Here is a 19,653-nt window from a genome sequence, read left to right as displayed (position 1 = left end):
GTTGTGTCTCCCAAATAACCTCCCAAAACACTGCCATTGCTGTTCCATTGTGTTCCCTACAAGGCTCTCCTTCCAATCAATTCTGGCCAGCTGCTCCTTCATGTCTTTGTAATTACCCTTATTTAATTGTAATACTGTTACATCTGATTGCAGCTTCTCCCTCTCAAACTGCAGGGTAAATTCTATCACATTGTGGTCACTGGCCCCAAAGGATTCCTTCACCTTAAGTTCCCTAATCAAGTCTGCCTCATTACACATCACCAAATCCAGAATTGCTTGTTCCCAACTGGGCTCTACTACAAGCTGCTCCAGAAAACATCTCTTACACATCCTGACTACTGCTAGAGGCCTGTACATAACTCCCATCAGAGTCTTTTTCATTTTCAATCCCTCAGCTCTACCCAGACAGATTCTATGCCTTCCGATCCTATCACTTCCTGCAAACGATTTAACTTCATTCCTTACGAACAATGCAACCTTGCCCCCTTTGCCCATCTGCGTGTCCTTTCGATAGGACACATATCCCTTGGACATTTAAATCCCAGCCTTCATCCCCTTGCAGCCACATCTCTGATGCCCACAACATTGTACTGGTCAATTTCAACGTGCACAACAAGCACATTTACCTTGTTTCGTATACCACACGTATTTAGATTCAACACCCTCAGTTCTGCATTGACCAACCCCCTTGTATTTGTCCCTATTTTTGCTCTAATTGAAGTTAGTTTCCTGCCACCTTCTATGCTCTCAGTTCTCTTATGTGTTCTTGAAATTTACTAACCTCCTCCTGAGCTCTCGGTCCTTTTAACTAGTTTAGAGTCCTCTTGATTAACCCGCACTTCTACCTTCTCCTTGAACTTGGATTTTCTAATTCTGCAAACAACTGAACACCACCCCCCCAACCCCCACTGTTTAGTTTAAGCCCCTATCTACGGCCGATTCGGCAGGACTCTGGTCCCAGCATGATTCAAATGAAGACCGCCCATCGGAACAAGTCCCCTCTTCCCCTGTACTTGTGCCATTGTCCCATGAATTCAAACCCATTTCTCCCACACCAATCTTTGGTGGGCTATGGTGTGAAGAATGAATAAACCAGCAGTAGTTGCTTAGCAACTGGGGCCTAGTAAGGTAGAGAAATTTAGTTTTAACTGAATTTGTGGTTAGGTGAAGATGGACAGTGAGAGAGAAGGTAGCTCTGCTAGAAACAGTTGATTTAGAAGGCAAGCGAGCGAAAACCTCTCTCTGCCGGAAATCTAAAGTCCAGCTAGTTAAAGAGACAACGGAAATTAAGATATGTTTCAGAAGTCTGGAGTTAAGTAAAGAGAGACCAAAGTTGTTCAGAAGAATTCAAGGAAGAGTAAACAAAGTGATCTGAGTTAAAGAGAGAATTATAGTAACTGGATTTCAAGTGGGACAGCAGACTTCAGAAGCAAATGGAATATTTTGATATCATCCTTTAATACAGTCTGGGAATAAAATACAGCCTGGGAATCAAGTGTTAAAGCAATTGTTAACTGTTTGCACAGCAGTCAGGACAAAGTACCCTAAAACAATTGATGTAAAATCCTGGACTGGATTCGCTGTTAAAAGTGGAGCGGAAGCTTTGTTTAAAAGTGTCTTTTGGAAAACATGGACTGAATTTCGGAATGTAAACCATGAAGGGATATATTTCTGATGATAAAAAATGGGTTAAAGGGATATGGAGACCAGGAAGAGATCAGCCGTGATCTGATTGAATGGCGGGGCAGGCGTGAGGGGCAGAAGTTGCCTACTTCTGCTTCGAGTTCCTATGTTCCTAACTCCTTAGATTACCACCAAGGCAGTAAAAATGAAAATTACGTTCCCTGCCAAGGCATTAAAAATGGAAAATTGTGTTCCTTGTTGACGGGGAAGATTTTAGTAAGAGAAAGAAATCCATAGGAATGAAAGAACTGTCTACCCTTTGGAGCTCAGCTGCATATCCTGTTGATGTGGCATCAACCAGTTGACTGGATTGATGTGGTCTTGAGTTTTCACAGTCAAAAAGAACTATGTACCATCTCTTAATAAGTCACACAGAATTTTATTTGTGAAGGACATTCTCCCTTTCAGCAGTGGTTCAAGTGATTACTGAATGTAAGGAAACCTGATCAGTAAAGTAATTCCTGGATGTCCATTGAGGGAGGTGAAGATTTGGAAGGCTTAATGTAGAGCTCAGTGAAATGTAGCCTTTATCCTGTTATGAAGTGTTTGCAGATGGTTGTACAAGGCACATAATCAACAGAAATTCTCTTTACATCTCTTTTTCCTCTCTATTTATTGACACTCTTATTTCCCCTCTTCCTGAACATTCGATCCATTGTTATGCAAGAAAATTCTGGGAATGATATGCTGCATTATATTTAATTTCATTACTGAAATGGCATTGTGGACTTGTCCTATTATAAAATGAGCAGTTCACAGTACAGCACTTGCACTTTGAACATTAGGCTACTTAGGATGGAATCCTAAAAAAATATATTGGGCTATCAGTTACGTAGATGTTGTATCATTTTTCAGCTTAGTTATTTTGGCCTCATATGATGGCAAGCCAATAAAAAGGATTGTATGAGAACCATTTCATATTGACAGTCAGAAGGTTATTGAGAGACAAGTCGTCGTGCTTTCTTGGGAGTAGTTCAAACTCTTGTTAGTCAAAATGTTAGTAAATCCACAAGCTGTTCTTACCAGTCTCATTTTACTTTTCTTAGGATGATGAAGTTGTACTTCAGTCCACTGCCACCATCCAGAAGGAACAACGTAAATTTTGCCTCTCAGCTGAAGGATTTGGTGGACGTTTGTGCTTTCTGGAGCCTACTTCAGAAGCAAAGGTATTCATATTTTTTAATCTATGATTTCAACTTAATGGGCGAGGTCTTCCGACTATTCACACTGGTGGGATCTTCTGGTCTCACCGGCGCACCCTCAGTGTGGGTTTCCCATCAGCATGGGATGGATTGAATGGGAAATCCCATCGACAGTGGTGGGACCCGAAGATCCCGTTGCCAGCCAATGGAGGGCCTCCTCCCCCACCACAAAGCATTCATGGGGACGTCAGAGAATCTCATCCACTAGTTCAATAGGTTCTTTTTCAATGAAGACGTTGGGCAGAATTTTCCCCAAAATGGCAAAAGATCAGGTTAAGATTGAAAACCAGATTTCCTATTCATATCTTCTAACACTTCATCGAAAAAAAGCCGGGTGTATCAGAGCCCTGTCAATTTCCTGACCACCCAGGGGCTACACTCGCCTCTGCGGCCCAGGCATGGTCATCCTGACTGCTTGGGGGTGGGGGGGTGGGGGGGGGGGGGGGGGGGTGCAGGGGCACAACATGTGATGTCCCCAGAAGGTAAGGCATTATGCATATGTATACCATGTTTAGGCATATTTAAATGAATGCAAATGGATGGTACTCAGGTTCACGCCCTCACTGGGATAAAACTGAATATGTTGTTGGCGCGGGGATCTCGTTCTGAGATTTCCCTGGCGCAAATCTCATTATATCCCTCCCATGAGAGTGAGTGGTCATAATGGTATTTGCGCACATGGCAAACGAGCTCAGAAAATACTCCCCCATTGTTCTTGATCCAGTTTGTTGAAAGCCATCTGTGTTAAAGGCATCCTGTGAATTTAATTTGTGAATTATCGTGGATTAATCAGGCAGCTAAGCATGCTAAATCATGCAACTGAAACTGCAATTTAGTATTCATGTGCTTTAAATCTTATTCTCTTTGTCTTTCTTTGTCCTATTTGTCCTAATCACCAAACATTCTTACGCTATTGATGGCACTGAATGGATAAATTAAACAATATTAAATACAATCAGCATTTATAGAATATGTATTGTAAAGCAACTGGAAATAACTGGAGATTTTAAATATTTTTCTAATGTTTGATTTCTTCATCTTGCATTTTGTTTGTGGCCACACATTTTTCCATTAGTGAGCGTGCCAAAATGTGGGAGATCAAGTTGCTGGGGTTCGGCAGAGTACCTCTTCCCACCCACTAAATCCCATCCCAGCTCTTCATTCTCATCACCTGCTCACCTTCTACATGGATATCCTTCAGTTGTCCACATGTGCAAGTCCTACATGAAACTGAAATTTATTACAGAATTTAAATCATTGTGCAAGTGCTACATGTGCAAGTCCTACATGAAACTGAAGTTTATTACAGAATTTAAATCATTTCAGATTTGCAACAGGGGTTCTGCACTTGTCCTGGGCACATACACAACTACTATCCCTACTGTATATAAAATGTTTTTTTTAAAGTGAGAGTAGTCATTGCTACAATTTATCTCCAGCATCAATTATATTTACAGCCTGGGTTGGAATAACAATTGTAGTAAACATGATTCTGTCAGTAGTAAAGGTTGTCTGGTATTTTAATACAATGAAGATTAAAGGTGAATGCAGCTGTTCTTGGTACATTGAATGCTGAATGTTACATTTGAATGGGGGAATCTGTTAAATCCCTGTTTTCATTACTTGACTAAAAACCTAGGGCTGGCGCTTCTGGTCTTTTTGTAAATTGTGGCGACACTTGGTTGTGGTTTTCAAAATAAACTTATTTCCTCATATTTCCATTTTTAAAGACACTACCTGTGGTAGTGTGGCCCCTTTAAGGGACAAGCCCTCACAGTCAACATGACTGGCTTGGGCTTTTTGCACAATAGCCCGCAAAGCTAGACCAACGGGGAAAAAATTGCAGGGAGCTGGGAGTGGGTCCCAGGCAGAGTGGGTCCTGGAGCCAGAGAGTGAAGACCTGTTTAGTGACTCTGTGCCTCTGTATAGGTTCCCTTTATTTGTTACCCAATAAACCCTTGTTCCGTTATACTGGAGGCCTCCCTAGTATTGGCTCGAGCCACCACATTGGCGACTGGATTGATCGCAAGTCTGCAGCAATCAGAAATTGAGGAGGAAGGGAGAAACCTCCAAAAGGAACAGAGAAGTCAAAGTGTCCACAGCATCATAAAGCAATGAGTGAAAAATGCCCATTCAACAAGGGGGCTGGAGCGGTTTGAGCGGTCTCCCAGGGGATCGGAGGCCTCCAGGTGCATGCCACTTGGTACTCTGGCATTGCTGGTGTTACCTGGATAACCTGGCCCTGGCATCTTGGCAGTGCTGACCAAGGTGCCCAGGTGGCACTGCCAGCTGACAGGAGCACTGCCTGGGTGCCAGGTTGGCACTGCCAATGGGTCAAGCTCCCATTGTGCATATTGGACCCTCCCATAGTGCATTGGGGCTGCATTGGGGCTTACAGGGGGTATCAAGTTTGTGTTGGGGGCCTTGGTGATTGCGACACCATTTAAAAATGCCATCCTGATTTCTCGCTGCGTTGATGAATTCTGGCGAGCAGAGCTCTTCAGTTCTTAAAACAGGGGGCTAAGTGTGTCCTCGGCCATGAGTTGATCGCTTAGGCCCCTCATCTAATGAGGGTGGCATTTTATAGCCATGTGTTTCTTGGCGACAGCACCTGGTGACATGTTGCGTGGTCGCTTAGTATGTGGTATTAACAGCATAAGTTTGCAAAAGAAGCTTCTGGCTAAAACAAAGATTGCCCTAGACAGGGTGACAGAGATTGCTCAGGTGACCGATTGCACTAGAGGGCCTCCTTCACTGGAGGGATTCTATGGAGATCTAAAGGGAAAATCCTCATTAAGACTGAGGACCTGTAGATTAACCCCATGGCCATACTGTTTTTGCGATCTGGAAACCTTCCCCAGAACAAGAAGAAGAAAAGGAAGGCCAACTAGGGAATGGGAATCTGATGTCCTTCCAATATTTTAGACATGATGTGGAGATGCCGGCGTTGGACTGGGGTGAGCACAGTAAGAAGTCTTACAACACCAGGTTAAAGTCCAACAGGTTTGTTTCAAACACGAGCTTTCGGAGCACGGCTCCTTCTTCAGGTGAAGAAGGAGCCGTGCTCCGAAAGCTCGTGTTTGAAACAAACCTGTTGGACTTTAACCTGGTGTTGTAAGACTTCTTACAATATTTTAGAGCCACCCTTTTGAAATGGCGCCACTTGGTCCTGCCATGATTAACACTCAGATGATAGAAGAAAGACAAGGATGTTAAGCACAAAGCACATCTACCATAGCTAAGATAAGATAATACAAGTCCCTGAAACACTCCAGGAGAAGGAAAAGACTTTCAGCCATGCACACATAATAGAAACGTCCTCTAACTGGATACAAGATAATAAAATCAGACAAGACCCGTGATATGGGAAAAGTCTGAGCTGCAAATCATGAAACCATTCCCTTGCCCCTCCTGGGTTGAATGACGGTTTAAGCAGTAGTTGAATTAGTTGTCGGATACAGTTTTCAGGGTCACAGGATAAAGCATAACATAATTCACTCCAATAACCTTGATTGCCTTCAAACTTCATCTAAGCACTGACGCTTGGCCTGCAATGTCGCTGAAAGTCTGGGAAGAAAGAAATCTTCACTTCCTCATGGAGCCAGGTCCCACCATGCCTTGTTGTCCCCAGGACCATTTGGTGGTCTTTCAGGTTGTGGACACGAATGATTAAAGGTCTGGAAGGAAAACCATCTCTCGGCCTCAAAGATAGGATATGGTGCTCCCTCTCTAATTTGGAATGTCCAGCTTTCACATCCAGCTTCAGAAAACGTGGCAGCCAGTTCTCGAAGAACTTACCAGGGGTCTTATCCTCCACACCTTCTGGCAGACCAACGATTTGAATATTCTTCATCCAACCTTGGTTCTCCAAGTCCCCTGCGACATCCGCCATGTCACTCAAACCAGTTTTGGTTGAATTCTTGCCTCCACAGAGGAAGCATCATATTCCACATGCAGGATTCTCTCCTCCGTACCATCAAGCCTCTTTGCTTTGTAACTAAGCCTCATGAGCACATAGATCCTGGGTCAATCACTCGGATAATGTCGGCAGTCATCATTTTCTCTACTTCCAGGAGAACTGCAGAGGGCGCAGGGTTGAGAGACCTGCTGAGGATCAGGCCGCCATATTGAGAGGGCAGCTCTAACCCTGCTGAATCTGTCTGCCGCCTTTTATTGACGGACTTCACAGTAAATATTGATTCAAGGATGAAGTCGATAAATGTCGGACAATTAGGATAAATGGCGGATTATAAGCGAGTGGCGCCAGAGCCCGCAGAAAAGCAGCAATTCCCGGGCCCGCATCACGTGATCCCCGAAAGAGATTATTTTAATTCCTGAATAACAGTTTGTAAGTAGAATGAAGGAAAACCTTATGGCTTTTTAGAAAAGAAGAATTAGATTTGTTAGAAAGCTTACTGAGCATGTGAATAAGTTCACAGAAAAGGCATCTATGATTATCAGTCAATAAACAGGAGGAGTTATCAAATCTAATACGCTGACAACTGGCAGATCGATAAAGTGGATCTTTCATTTAAATGGATATTGTGTTGGTGACATTAGAATCATCCTTATAGCAACTTTCACAAAACCTAATTAAAAGCTCGTGTGATTGAATACATGTTCCTGGAAATAAGCAAATCTAACTGCATAAAATAAAATACTTTAGTACAAATTGCATTAACAAATACCAACCCTCAGAATTTGAAATAAATATTGATGTACATTTAATTAATTATTGTTTTATTATTTAAAATGCATTTGATTAATGTACTTCTGAATAGTTGTCTACTCTTTAAAAAGAGGGAAAATAAAATCGATCATTGCTGTACCACATCCAAGTTCCCACTTCAGGATACAGTCTTGATGCCGGGTTTGCGACAATCTAATTTGGCAAACCATGAAGTGGCCAGCTGTATCTTGGGTCAGATGCAGATGTAAGGTTTTCTTGACACAGTCTTCGTCAGTAGCTCAGCTTCAGAAACTTGGGGCCGGAATCTCCGCCTCAGAACCTAAGTGTTGATGCTGAGACTGAATCGGTGGGTTTCTACGACAACTAAATTGGCCCGGTCACGAAGCAATTCACGATCCGTTAATGGGCTAGCACCGCTGCTATGTGGAACTCAAGCCATTCCAATGAAAACCGGTGTCCGATTGGCCGGGGTCAGGATTGCCACTCGAGAGGCTGACACACTGCAGCCACATATTAGCACTCCACTCCCCACACACAGTCATCCCAGCCAACTAGATGGCAGCATGGAGAGAGACACCCCGGTTTGCGAGCTGGAGACCCTGCTGGACACCATAGAGGAGAGGCGGGCCACCCGGTTCCTCAGGATGAGAAGACGGCTGCCGCCCGCTGCCAGACACCGAGTCTGGACGCACGCGTCAGAGACCGTGAGCGCCGTGGGCCCCACTGCCAGGACTGCCAGCAGTGCCGAACGGAGCTGCACGACCTCCTCAGGGCAGCCTGGGTAGGTAGGCAGCAACGTGCCCCTGGCACCAAATCCCATCCAACAGACGTGTATCCCCCCCCCCCCCCCCCCCCCCCCCCCCCCACCCCAACCCCCCCGAAGGTGGCGCATAACTGCAGGGAGAGATAGAAGACTGGAGAAGGACCGCCGGATCTGTGGCCCTTCACCACAGCGGAGCTACGTGGGACCTGGTCATAGGGCCCGTAGAGAGAGCAGTCACCAAGCAGCTTCCAGAAACGAGGAGGTGATGGAGAGTGAAGTCATAGTCATAGAGTCATAGAAGATATAGTGCAGAAAGGAGGAAACCATTCAGCCCATCGAGTCTGTACCGACCCACTTAAGCCCTCACTTCTACCCTATCCCCGTAACCCAATTACCCCTTCTAACCTTTTGGTCACTCAGGGCAATTTATCATGGCCAATCCACCTAACCTGCACATCTTTGGACTGTGGGAGAAGACCGGAGCACCCGGAGGAAACTCACGCAGTCACGGGGAGAACGTGCAGACTGTGCACAGACAGTGACCAACCAGGGAATCGAACCTGGGACCCTGACGCTGTGAAGCCACAGTGCCATCCACTTGTGCTTCCCAAAGGGATCCCCCAAACACCAGTCCGAGACACCCCGAAGCGCCAGTCTGGGGATCACACTGACTTCTCATCACAGCTGTCTCCAACACCCACCACCATCCCAGAAACACCCACTTCAGTTGGGTACTTTATTGAAGAGGCTCCAGGGGCACTATCTGGTGCACACCCCTGACGTGCTGTGGTACATTAGGCGGAGGTAGGAAGACCCAAAGGGGCAAACAGTCGGCGAGCGGCCCAAGCCCAAGGACTAGCTGGCATCTGTATTGGTCTCGGGCTTCTAGAAAGGGCAGTTCCATCGATAATGGCGATGCAGACACAGAGCTAGGGACTAAATGAGGGGTTGTCAATAACCACCCAGTGGCTGCAGGTGTGCAGTTGGAGGAGTCCAACTGTGTGCAGGGGCAGGAGGCGGTGCCAACAATGCATGCCACCAGGCCAACAGCGCACGGGTGACGTCTGTGGTGGAGGCCTTGGGAGCGAAGGTATCAGCCATGGGTCAGGATGTACAACGCCTGGGGCACTCTGTGTGAGTGGTGGCTAAGGCTGTACCAGGTCCACATCGACGCTCCAGAGCTTCACCCAGTCACAACGGGTTCTGGCTGAGGGTGTGTCGGCGTTGCCCGGGCTCTGGCTGAGCTGTGCCAGCCCGGAGGGAGGTGGCAGTCACTGAGCGACTGGCCCTGGCGGGGAGAAACCCACGCAGACTTGGGGAGAATGTGCTGACTTTGCACAGGCATTTAGATAGAGAAATACAGCACAGAACAGGCCCTTCGGCCCACGATGTTGTGCCGAACTTTTGTCCGAGGTTAATCATAGAATTTTGGACACTAAGGGCAATTTATCATGACCAATCCACCCAACCTGCACATCTTTGGACTGTTGGAGGAAACCGGAGTACCCGGAGGAAACCCACGCACACACGGGGAGGATGTGCAGACTCCACACAGACAGTGACCCAAATCGAAATCGAACTTAGGACCCTGGAGCTGTGAAGCAATTGTGCTATCCACAATGCTACCGTGCTGCCCTTAAGAAGAAATTAATCTACAAGCCCCCCCCCTTCTCACATACACACACACAAACACACACACTAGCCAGCCTTGTCAGCAGCAGGACTAGCAGCCCACGGTCATAACTTTGGGAACGTGTCCTACACCTACCCTGCACATTTTTGAGACTCACACAGACCCGGGAAGAATATGCAAACTCTGCAAGAACAGGGACCCGGGGCCGGGATCGAACCAGGGTGCTTGGCGCCATGAGGCAGCAGTGCTAACTATTGCACCACTGTGCCTCCCTAGCCCCGTAACCTCACCTGCACATCTTTGGACTGTGGGAGGAAACCGGAGCACCCGGTGGAAACCCAAGCAGACACGGGGAGAACGTGCAAACTCCACACAACAAGACCGGAGTTGAACACGTCTTCCTGATGCTGCGAGGCAGCAGTGCTAACTACTGTGTTCACCGTGCCACCTATTTTACCATAGTCGTGTCGATGGATTTTTGCTATAATAGATGATAGTTTTATTGTCAACATTACTGATGCTAGCTTTCAATTCCACATTTTAAAAAATCAGTTAAGTTTAAATTCCACAGCTGCCATTTGCTGCTGATTTATGACTTGTTACATATTGTAGAATTTGTGATGGAATCTGCCATTTGGAGGACCATTGGGGGAGCATGTACAAACTGTTATCTGAATAGGTGATTTGCCGAATACTGTGGTGAGGACGCAGAGTCTGATTTAAAAGTTTGTCTTTTTTTGAGTCATGCCCCAACTGAAAGGGAACCAAAGCTTCAGGTTTCTCGGGAAACTGAATCTGATTTATAATAATAATAGTCTTTATTAGTGTCACAAGTAGGCTTATGTTAACACTGCAGTGAAGTTACTGTGAAAATCCCTTAGCTGCCACATTCCAGCGCCTGTTCGGGTACACTGAGGGAGAATCCAAAATGCCCAATTCGCCTAACAAGCACGCCTTTCGGGACTTCTGGGAGGAAATCAGAGCACCCAGAGGAAACCCACGCAGACTTGGGGAGAATGTTCAGACTCTGCAAAGACAGTAACCAAAGCCAGGAATCGATCCCAGGCCCCTGGCACTGTGAAGCAACACTGCTAATCACTGTGGTTTTTAAAAAACGGTATTTTATTACAAACATGTGTCAAAACAGGTTACAACAAATAAATAGCTCGTGTGGTAGTCACCACAAGCAATATTATATGTATTACGGTGAAACACGTATAATAGAGGTACATGGGTAAATCCCAGCCTGCTGGCTCCGCCCAGTAGGCGGCGTATGAATGTGTGTGCTCGCCGGTGCTGCAGCCATTCTGGTGGCAGCTACAGGAGGCAACACATCTTGCTCAATTAAGCCTCGATTATTCCACTACTCTCGTCTTTGTGGTAATTGATAGTGCATCAACTTATTGAGCAAAGATTTTTTAAACGATGGATCTTCGCATCAAGCCTGATTGCCTGCAGCTGAGCCCTCAAGCAGTCAACGCTACATCCACTTTTGACGACTAGCTAGCCTGCTTCGAAAGCTACCTCCGAACATCCGCTGTGGAACCCTCGGCCGCGCAGAAGCTCCAAGTCCTTTATTCATGGGTGAACCCTGACATTTTTCCTCTCATCCGAGATGCTCCCTCTTACTCTGAAGCGATGGAGCTCCTGAAGGGAAATTACGTTTGGCCAGTCAATCAAGTATACGCCAAGCACATCCTGTTCACGAGACAGAAACTCCCCGGTGAGTCTCTGGACAATTTCTGGAGTGCCCTGCAAATCCAGGGGAGGAATTGTGAGTGCCAGGCAGTTACCGCAGTCCAGCACACAGAACTTGTAATCCGAGACGCCTTCGTTACGGGCATGAGGTCTGCGTACGTCCGCCAGTGCCTACTGGAAGGGGGTATACTTGATCTTGCGGGAACTAGGCAGCTTGCGAACTCGTTAGAAGTGGCCTCCCGTAACGTCCAGTCGTACGCCTCCGACCGCGCGGTACCCTAATGGACATCGTGAGCCCCACCAGCTGCCGACTCCAGCTCACCGCAAGCCTGCGCCGCGTGGCAGCCAGCCAATCCTGGGGGGCCCCAAGTGTTATTTTTGCGGGCAGAACAAACACCACCGGCAGCGCTGCCGGCACGGAGCACGACATGCAACGGATGTGGAAAGAAGGGGCACTTTGTTTCTGTTTACCAGGCCCGGTCAGTCGCCGCTGTTTCCAGGCCCGGCGTTCCTACACCCCCCCATGTGCGACCCAGGGGCGCTGCCATTTTCCTCCTCGCAAGCCACGTGCGGCCCATGGGCGCCACCATCTTAGATGCCGCCCACCATGGGCGCCGCCATCTTCGGCGCCATTTTGGACGGCGCCTTAGGACCCCTGCTTGTCTGGCTGTTCATCGCCTGCCACTACTTCCACCACTGTTGACCAGCCCGGGACCTCCCAGCATCTGGCACAGCTTGCCTCGATCACCCTGGATCATTCCCGGCCCCTCAACCTCGCGAACGCAACAACGACGGTGAAAATCATGGGCACGAGACGACCTGCCTTTTTGATTCCAGGAGCACAGAGAGCTTCATCCACCCCACTACGGTAAGGCGATACGCCTTGCGGTACACCCGTTACCCAGAAAATCTCCCAGGCCTCTGGATCCCATTCCGTGGAAATCTGGGGGTACTGCATCACGACCCTCTCCGTCCAAGGCGTAAAGTTTAGCAACCTCCGGCTCTACGTCCTCCCCCACCTCTGTGCTGCCCTGTTACCAGGCCTGGACTTTCAGTGCTATCTCCAAAGCTTAACTTTAAAATTCGGCGGACCCCTACTGCCCCTCATCGTATGCGACCTCACGATCCTTAAGGTCGATCCACCTCCCTTGTTTGCAAACCTCACCCCGGATTGCAAACCTGTCGCCAGCAGGAGCAGACGGTACAGTGCGCAGGACAGGATCTTCATCAGGTCGGAGGTCGAACGGCTTCTGCGGCAGGGGGCCATTGAGGCCAGCAACAGCCCCTGGAGAGCTCAACTGGTAGTTGTAAAGATTGGGGAGAAGCACAGGATGGTCATTGACAACAGTCAGACCATCAATCGGTACATGCAGCTCGACGCGTACCCCCTCCCAAGCATATCTGACATGGTCAATCAGATTGCGCAGTATCGGGTCTTTTCCACAGTGGACCTGAAGTCCGCCTACCACCAGCTCCCCATCCGCCCAGAGGACCACCAATACACTGCGTTCAAAGCAGATGGCCGCCTCTATCACTTCCTTAGGGTTCCCTTCGGCGTCACTAATGGAGTCTCGGTCTTCCAACGTGAGATGGACCGAATGGTTGACCAGTACGGACTGCGGGCCACCTTCCCGTACCTAAATAATGTCACCATCTGCGGCCACGATCAGCAGGACTACGATGCAAACCTCCAAAAATTCCTCCATACTGCCAAGCTCCTTAACCTCACCTACGCTAAGGAGAAATACGTGTTCCGCACCAACCGCTTAGCCATCCTTGGCTATGTCGTGGAAAATGGAGTTCTAGGGCCCGAACCCGACTGCATGCGCCCCCTCATGGAACTTCCCCTCCCCCACTGCCCCAAGGCCCTGAAACAATGCCTGGGGTTTTTCTCCTACTATGCCCAGTAGGTCCCTAATTATGTGGACAAGGCACGCCCAGTCATTCAGTCCAGTTTTTCCCCTGATGGCTGAGGCCCGCCAGGCCTTCAACCGCATCAATGCAGACATCGCCAAGGCCACGATGCACACGGTTGACGAGACCCTCCCCTTTCAGGTCGAGAGCGATGCATCGGATGTAGCTTTGGCTGCCATGCTCAACAAGGCAGGCAGGCCCGTGGCCTTCTTTTCCCGCACCCTCCATGCCTCCGAAATTCAGCACTCCTCTGTCGAAAAGGAGGCCTAAGCCATTGTGAAATCTGTGCGACTTTGGAGGCATTACCTGCCTGGCAGGAGATTCACTCTCCAACGGTCAGTTGCCTTCATGTTCAATAACACACAGTGGGGCAAGATCAAAAACGACAAGATCATGAGGTGGAGGAACGAGCTCTCCACCTATAATTACAAAATTTTGTATCGCCCGGGGAAGCTCAATGAGTCCCCTGATGCCCTATCCCGCGGTACATGTGCCAGCACAAGTAGACCGACTCCGAGCTCTCCACTATGACCTCTGCCACCCGGGGGTCACCCGGTTCTTCCATTTCATCAAGGCCCGCAACCCGCCCTACTCCATTGAGGAGGTCAGGACTGTCACCAGAAACTGCCAGATCTGCGCAGATTGCAAGCCGCACTTCTACCGGCCAGATCGAGCGCACCTGGTGAAGGCCTCCCGCCTCAGCATGGACTTCAAAGGGCCCCACCCCTCCACCGACCGCAACACGTACTTTCTGAACGTGATCGATGAGTACTCCCGGTTCCCTTTCGCCATCCCATGCCCCGATATGACATCTGCTATGGTCATTAAAGCATCTTCACTCTGTTCGGTTTCCCCACCTACGTCCACAGCGATTGGGGATCCTCTTTTATGAGTGATGAGCTGCGTCAGTTCCTGCTCAGCAAGGGCATTGCCTCGAGCAGGACGACCAGCTACAACCCTCGGGGAAACAGAAAGGTGGAGAGGGATAACGGGACTGTCTGGAAGGCCGTCCTGCTGGCCCTGCGGTCTAAAAATCTCCCGGTCTCCTGCTGGCAGGCGGTCCTCCCCGACGCACTCCACTCCATCCGATCGCTCCTCTGCACTGCGACTAACGAGACCCCTTATGAAAGTCTCTTTGCCTTCCCCAGGAAGTACATCTCCGGTGTCTCGCTCCCAACATGGCTGACAGTTCCTGTATCCGTTCTCCTTCGCAAGCATGTGTGGACCCATACATCGAACTCGTTGGTCGAAAGGGTCCACCTCCTATACGTGAACCCGCAGCACGCCTATGTGGCGCACTCCTATGGGCGCCAGGACACAGTCTCCCTTCGGGACTTGGCACCCGCTGGATCACCACCCATGGCCCCCGACCTGACACCCCCCCCCCCCCCCCCCGCCCTCCTCCCGGTTGCCTCATTCACCCCTGCGCCACTCACCCTCCCCCCAGCGAACCTCACCGCAGCCCCCGCCCCAGGAGGATCCGTCCTCCCATTGGTTCCACTCAGGGGTGACGAGGACAACATGCTCCGGAGTCACAGGTGACCAAGTCGGCGCCCACATCACCACCAGGACTGAGGCAACCGCAGAAGAGGGTTAAGGCCCCTGACAGACTGAACTTGTAATTCTTATTTCCACCACCCCCGTCGGACTCTTTTTTTTAAACAGTGGTGAATATGGTAGCCACCACAAGCAGTCTTATATGTATTATGGTAAGACACGTATAATAGAGGTACATGGGTAAATTCCTGCCTGCTGGCTCCGCCCAGTAGGCGGCGTATAAATGTGTGTGCTCGCCGGTGCTGCAGCCATTCTGGTGGCAGCTACAGTAGGCACGACATCTTTGTTCAATAAAGCCTCGATTATTCCACTACTCTTGTCTTTGTGGTAATTCAGAGAAGCCAGAGCTCATGGAGAGGAGTGTAGTGGTATGATTAGCATAGCTGCCTGCCATTGGTGCAGAACAGCTTACCATTGGCCCTGGTCGGTCATGTGCCTCTCGACCGGTTGGTTGAGACCAGTCATGTGACGGCTCCCCGATTGGTCGAGAGGCTGAGTTAACCCCGTACTCCCGGCGGTCGTCCTTCTACTGTAATCGACCGCAGGGTTTAACATCTAGTATATTAAAGCCATACTTTTATTCAGCAATTCGTCTCGCGTTCAATTGATGGGACATCAATTTAATATACTAGAAATTTGAAGATGGAGCTCCGGATCAAGCCCGAATGCCTCCGCATCAGCCCGCAAACTCCGAACGCATTGGCAATCTTCAAGCATTGGCTGGCGTGTTTCGATAGCTATCTGGCGACCGCAAGCAGCCCCCCCACCATGGCACAGAAACTTCATATTCTCCATTCCAGCGTGGGCATGGCGGCCTACGCGATGATAGAGGAAGAAAAGGAATATGACGTGGCCATGGATACGCTAAAAGGACAATTTCTTAAGCCGGTAAACTGAGTGTACGCCCGACATCTGCTGGCTACCAGACAACAGTTCCCCATTGAGTCCGCATCACCGGGTGCTGCATCGCGGACCTCACGGTCCAGGGGAAGGTTTTTAAAAATTATAAACTCCTTATCCTCCCCGACCTTTGCGCACCGGCACTCCTAGGACTGGACTTCCAGTGCAACCTGGAGAGCTTGACCTTCCAATTCGGCGGCCCTATACCCCCCCTCACTGTCTGCAGCCTCGCGTCCCTCAAAGTAGACCCCCCCTCCTTGTTTGCTAATCTCACCCCCGATTGCAAACCCGTCGCGACCCGGAGCAGACGGTACAGCGCCCAGGACCGGACCTTCATCAGGTCCGAGGTCCATAGGTTGCTGAAGGAAGGGGTCATCGAGGCCAGCAACAGTCCCTGGCGAGCCCAAGTGCTGGTGGTCCGGACTGGGGAGAAAAAGCGGATGGTAATCGACTACAGTCAGACCATCAACCGGTTTACGCAACTGGACGCGTATCCTCTCCCCCGTATTTCCGCCATGGTAAACGAGATTGCGAAATACAAAGTCTTCTCCACGATGGACCTCAAGTCCGCTTATCACCAACTCCCCATCCGCGCGAGTGACCGCAAGTACACTGCGTTCGAGGCAGATGGGCGCCTCTACCACTTCCTCAGGGCTCCATTCGGTGTCACAAATGGGGTCTCGGTCTTCCAACGGGAGATGGACCGAATCGTCGATAAGTACAGATTACGGGCTACCTTCCCGTATCTCGATAATGTCACCATCTGTGGCCACGACCAGCAGGACCATGACACCAACCTCCGAAAATTCCTCCAAACCGCAAAACTCCTTAACCTCACGTATAATAAGGATAAGTGCGTGTTTAGCACCGACCGTCTAGCCATCCTCGGCTACGTAGTGCGTAACGGAGTGATAGACCCCGACCTCGAACGCATGTGCCCCCTGATGGAACTCCCTCTCCCCAATACCCTCAAATCCCTCAAACGCTGCCTGGGTTTCTTCGCTTACTACGCCCAATGGGTTCCCAATTACGGCGACAAGGCCCGTCCCCTCATTCAGTCCACGACCTTCCCGCCGTTGACAGAGGCCTGCCAGGACTTTAGCCGCATCAAAGCGGACATCGCAAAGGCCACGATGTGCGCCATCGACGAGTCCCTCCCCTTCCAGGTCGAGAGCGATGCATCAGAAGTAGCTCTGGCGGCCACCCTGAACCAAGCGGCCAGCCCTGTGGCCTTCTTCCCCAGAACCCTCCAGGCTTCCGAACTCCGCCACTCCTCAGTGGAAAAGGAAACCCAGGCCATAGTCGAAGCTGTGCGACATTGGCACTATCTGGCCGGCAGGAAGTTTACCCTCCTCACAGACCAACGGTCAGTAGCCTTCATGTTCGATAATGCACAGAGGGGCAAGATCAAGAACGACAAGATCTTGCGGTGGCGGATCGAGTTGTCCACGTACAACTACGATATCTTGTATCGTCCTGGGAAGCTCAATGAGCCTCCTGATGCCCTGTCCCGTGGTACCTGCGCCAGCGCGCAGATAGACCGCCTCCGCTCCCTCCACGCGGAGCTCTGCCATCCAGGGGTGACCCATTTCTATAATTTCATAAAGACCCGCAACCTGCCCTACTCCATCGAGGAAGTCAGGACAGTAACCCATGACTGCCACATCTGCGCAGAGTGCAAACCGCACTTCTACCGCCCCGAGCGCGCGCATCTGATCAAAGCATCCCGCCCCTTCGAACGTCTCAGCATAGACTTCAAGGGGCCCCTTCCCTCTAGCAACTGCAACATTTACTTCCTGACGGTGATCGATGAATACTCCCGCTTCCCCTTTGCCATTCCCTGCCCTGACATGACCACATCGACCGTCATTAAGGCTCTCCTCTCCATCTTTTCCCTGTTCGGCTACCCCGCGTACATACATAGCGATCGGGGGTCCTCCTTTATGAGCGACGAGCTGCGTCAATTCCTGCTCAGCAGGGGCATTGCCTCTAGCAGGACGACCAGCTATAACCCCCGGGGTAACGGACAGGTCGAGCGGGAGAATGGTACCATCTGGAAGACCATTCTACTGGCCCTCCGGTCCAGAGATCTCCCTATTTCCCGATGGCAAGAGGTTATCCCCGATGCCCTACATTCCATCCGCTCCCTCCTCTGTACAACAACTAATCCAACACCTCATGAACGTCTTCTTGTTTTCCCCAGGAAGTCGTCCCCCGGATCCCCTCTCCCGACGTGGCTGGCCGCCCCCGGACCCATCTTGCTCCGGAAGCATGTGCGGGTGCACAAGTCCGACCCGTTGGTGAAACAAGTCCAGTTACTCCACGCTAACCCGCAGTATGCGTACGTGGAGTACCCAGACGGTCGGCAGGACACGGTCCCCCTCCGGGATCTGGCACCCGCCGGCATGTGGCCTTCCCCCCCTTCACCACAGACCCCCCCCTGCCCCTTTTCCCCCAGCACCCCACCCAAGCCACCCCTTCCCCATTCATGGCGTCTCCACCACCAGCCCGGGGTACGGAGACAGTTCAAGGACCACCGCTCCCGGAGTCCAGGACATCAGCTGAACCACCACCATCGGCTGAACCAATGTCACCAACTCCCCTGCGGCGGTCTGCCAGGATGTCACAGGCAACAAAAAGGCTGGTGATCGAGTCCATTTAACTTCAACACCACCATGGACCTTGTATGGACACTCTGTACTGTTGCTAAATGTCTGGGCCAGTGGGAAGCCAAGGATACATTTTTTTTTCTCCTTACTACTCATACCACCAGTTCTCTCTCCCCCCCCCCCCCCCCCCGGCTTCTTTCTCCGCAAGGGGTGAATGTGGTGGTATGATTAGCATAGCTGCCTGCCATTGCTGCAGAACACCGGCTTACCATTGGCCCTGGTCGGACATGTGCCTCTTTACCGGTTGGTTGAGACCAGTCATGTGATGGCTCCCCGATTGGTCGAGAGGCTGAGTTAACCCCGCCTCCAGGGCAAGGTATAAATACCCAGTACTCCCGGCGGTCGTCCTTCTACTGTAATCGACCGCAGGGCTTAACATCTAGTATATTAAAGCCATACTTTTGTTCAGCAACTCGTCTCGCGTTCAATTGATGTTACATCAAGGAGGAAGGCCGATGTTATGGCCTTCGCCTCTCTGATTGCACACCGGTGAATTTTACTGGAGTGGCAGACGGCATCGTCACTGGGAGTAGCGGCTTGGTTGGATGACCAGTACGACTTCCTGCGGTTGGAGAAGATAAAGTATGAGTTAAGGGCATCACCCCGGGAAACATTATTCCCAGCAATCAACTATACAGTCTGTACAGAGTTCTCCCGTTTACTCTCCCCTGCGACGAACAGCTCCTCAAACACTGTCACAAACATTCCCCACCTATTCTCAAACCCCCCTGCAGAGCGCCTTAACTCATACTTTATCTTCTCCAATCTGGCGATTTCCGATGGCATCCCCTTCCCCCATCAAATTTTGAAACTCGCTACTGTTGTCTGATTTCCTCTTGTCACCAATGTCGCGAGGTATCATTGTTTGAATCACAAAGTGATTTATTTGAACAAACAACTAAGTTAAACTATGTACAGTAACAGCAGATGAAATACAGGACTTT

The 19,653-nt window shown here is 50.0% G+C and overlaps 1 protein-coding gene across 1 annotated transcript in view; it reads left to right on the top strand.

Moving 5' to 3' along the window:
• The window catches only part of ryr3 (ryanodine receptor 3), a 500,545-nt gene that overhangs the window by 70,966 nt on the left and 409,926 nt on the right, over positions 1-19,653 (top strand). The window contains 1 exon segment of the mRNA XM_038785757.1: positions 2,730-2,849. Within this exon segment, the coding sequence (XP_038641685.1) occupies positions 2,730-2,849 (120 nt within the window).

This window comes from Scyliorhinus canicula, chromosome 2 (genome assembly GCF_902713615.1).
Source record: "Scyliorhinus canicula chromosome 2, sScyCan1.1, whole genome shotgun sequence".
Lineage (NCBI taxonomy): Eukaryota > Metazoa > Chordata > Chondrichthyes > Carcharhiniformes > Scyliorhinidae > Scyliorhinus > Scyliorhinus canicula.
This window is presented reverse-complemented; position numbering and strand designations above follow the sequence as displayed.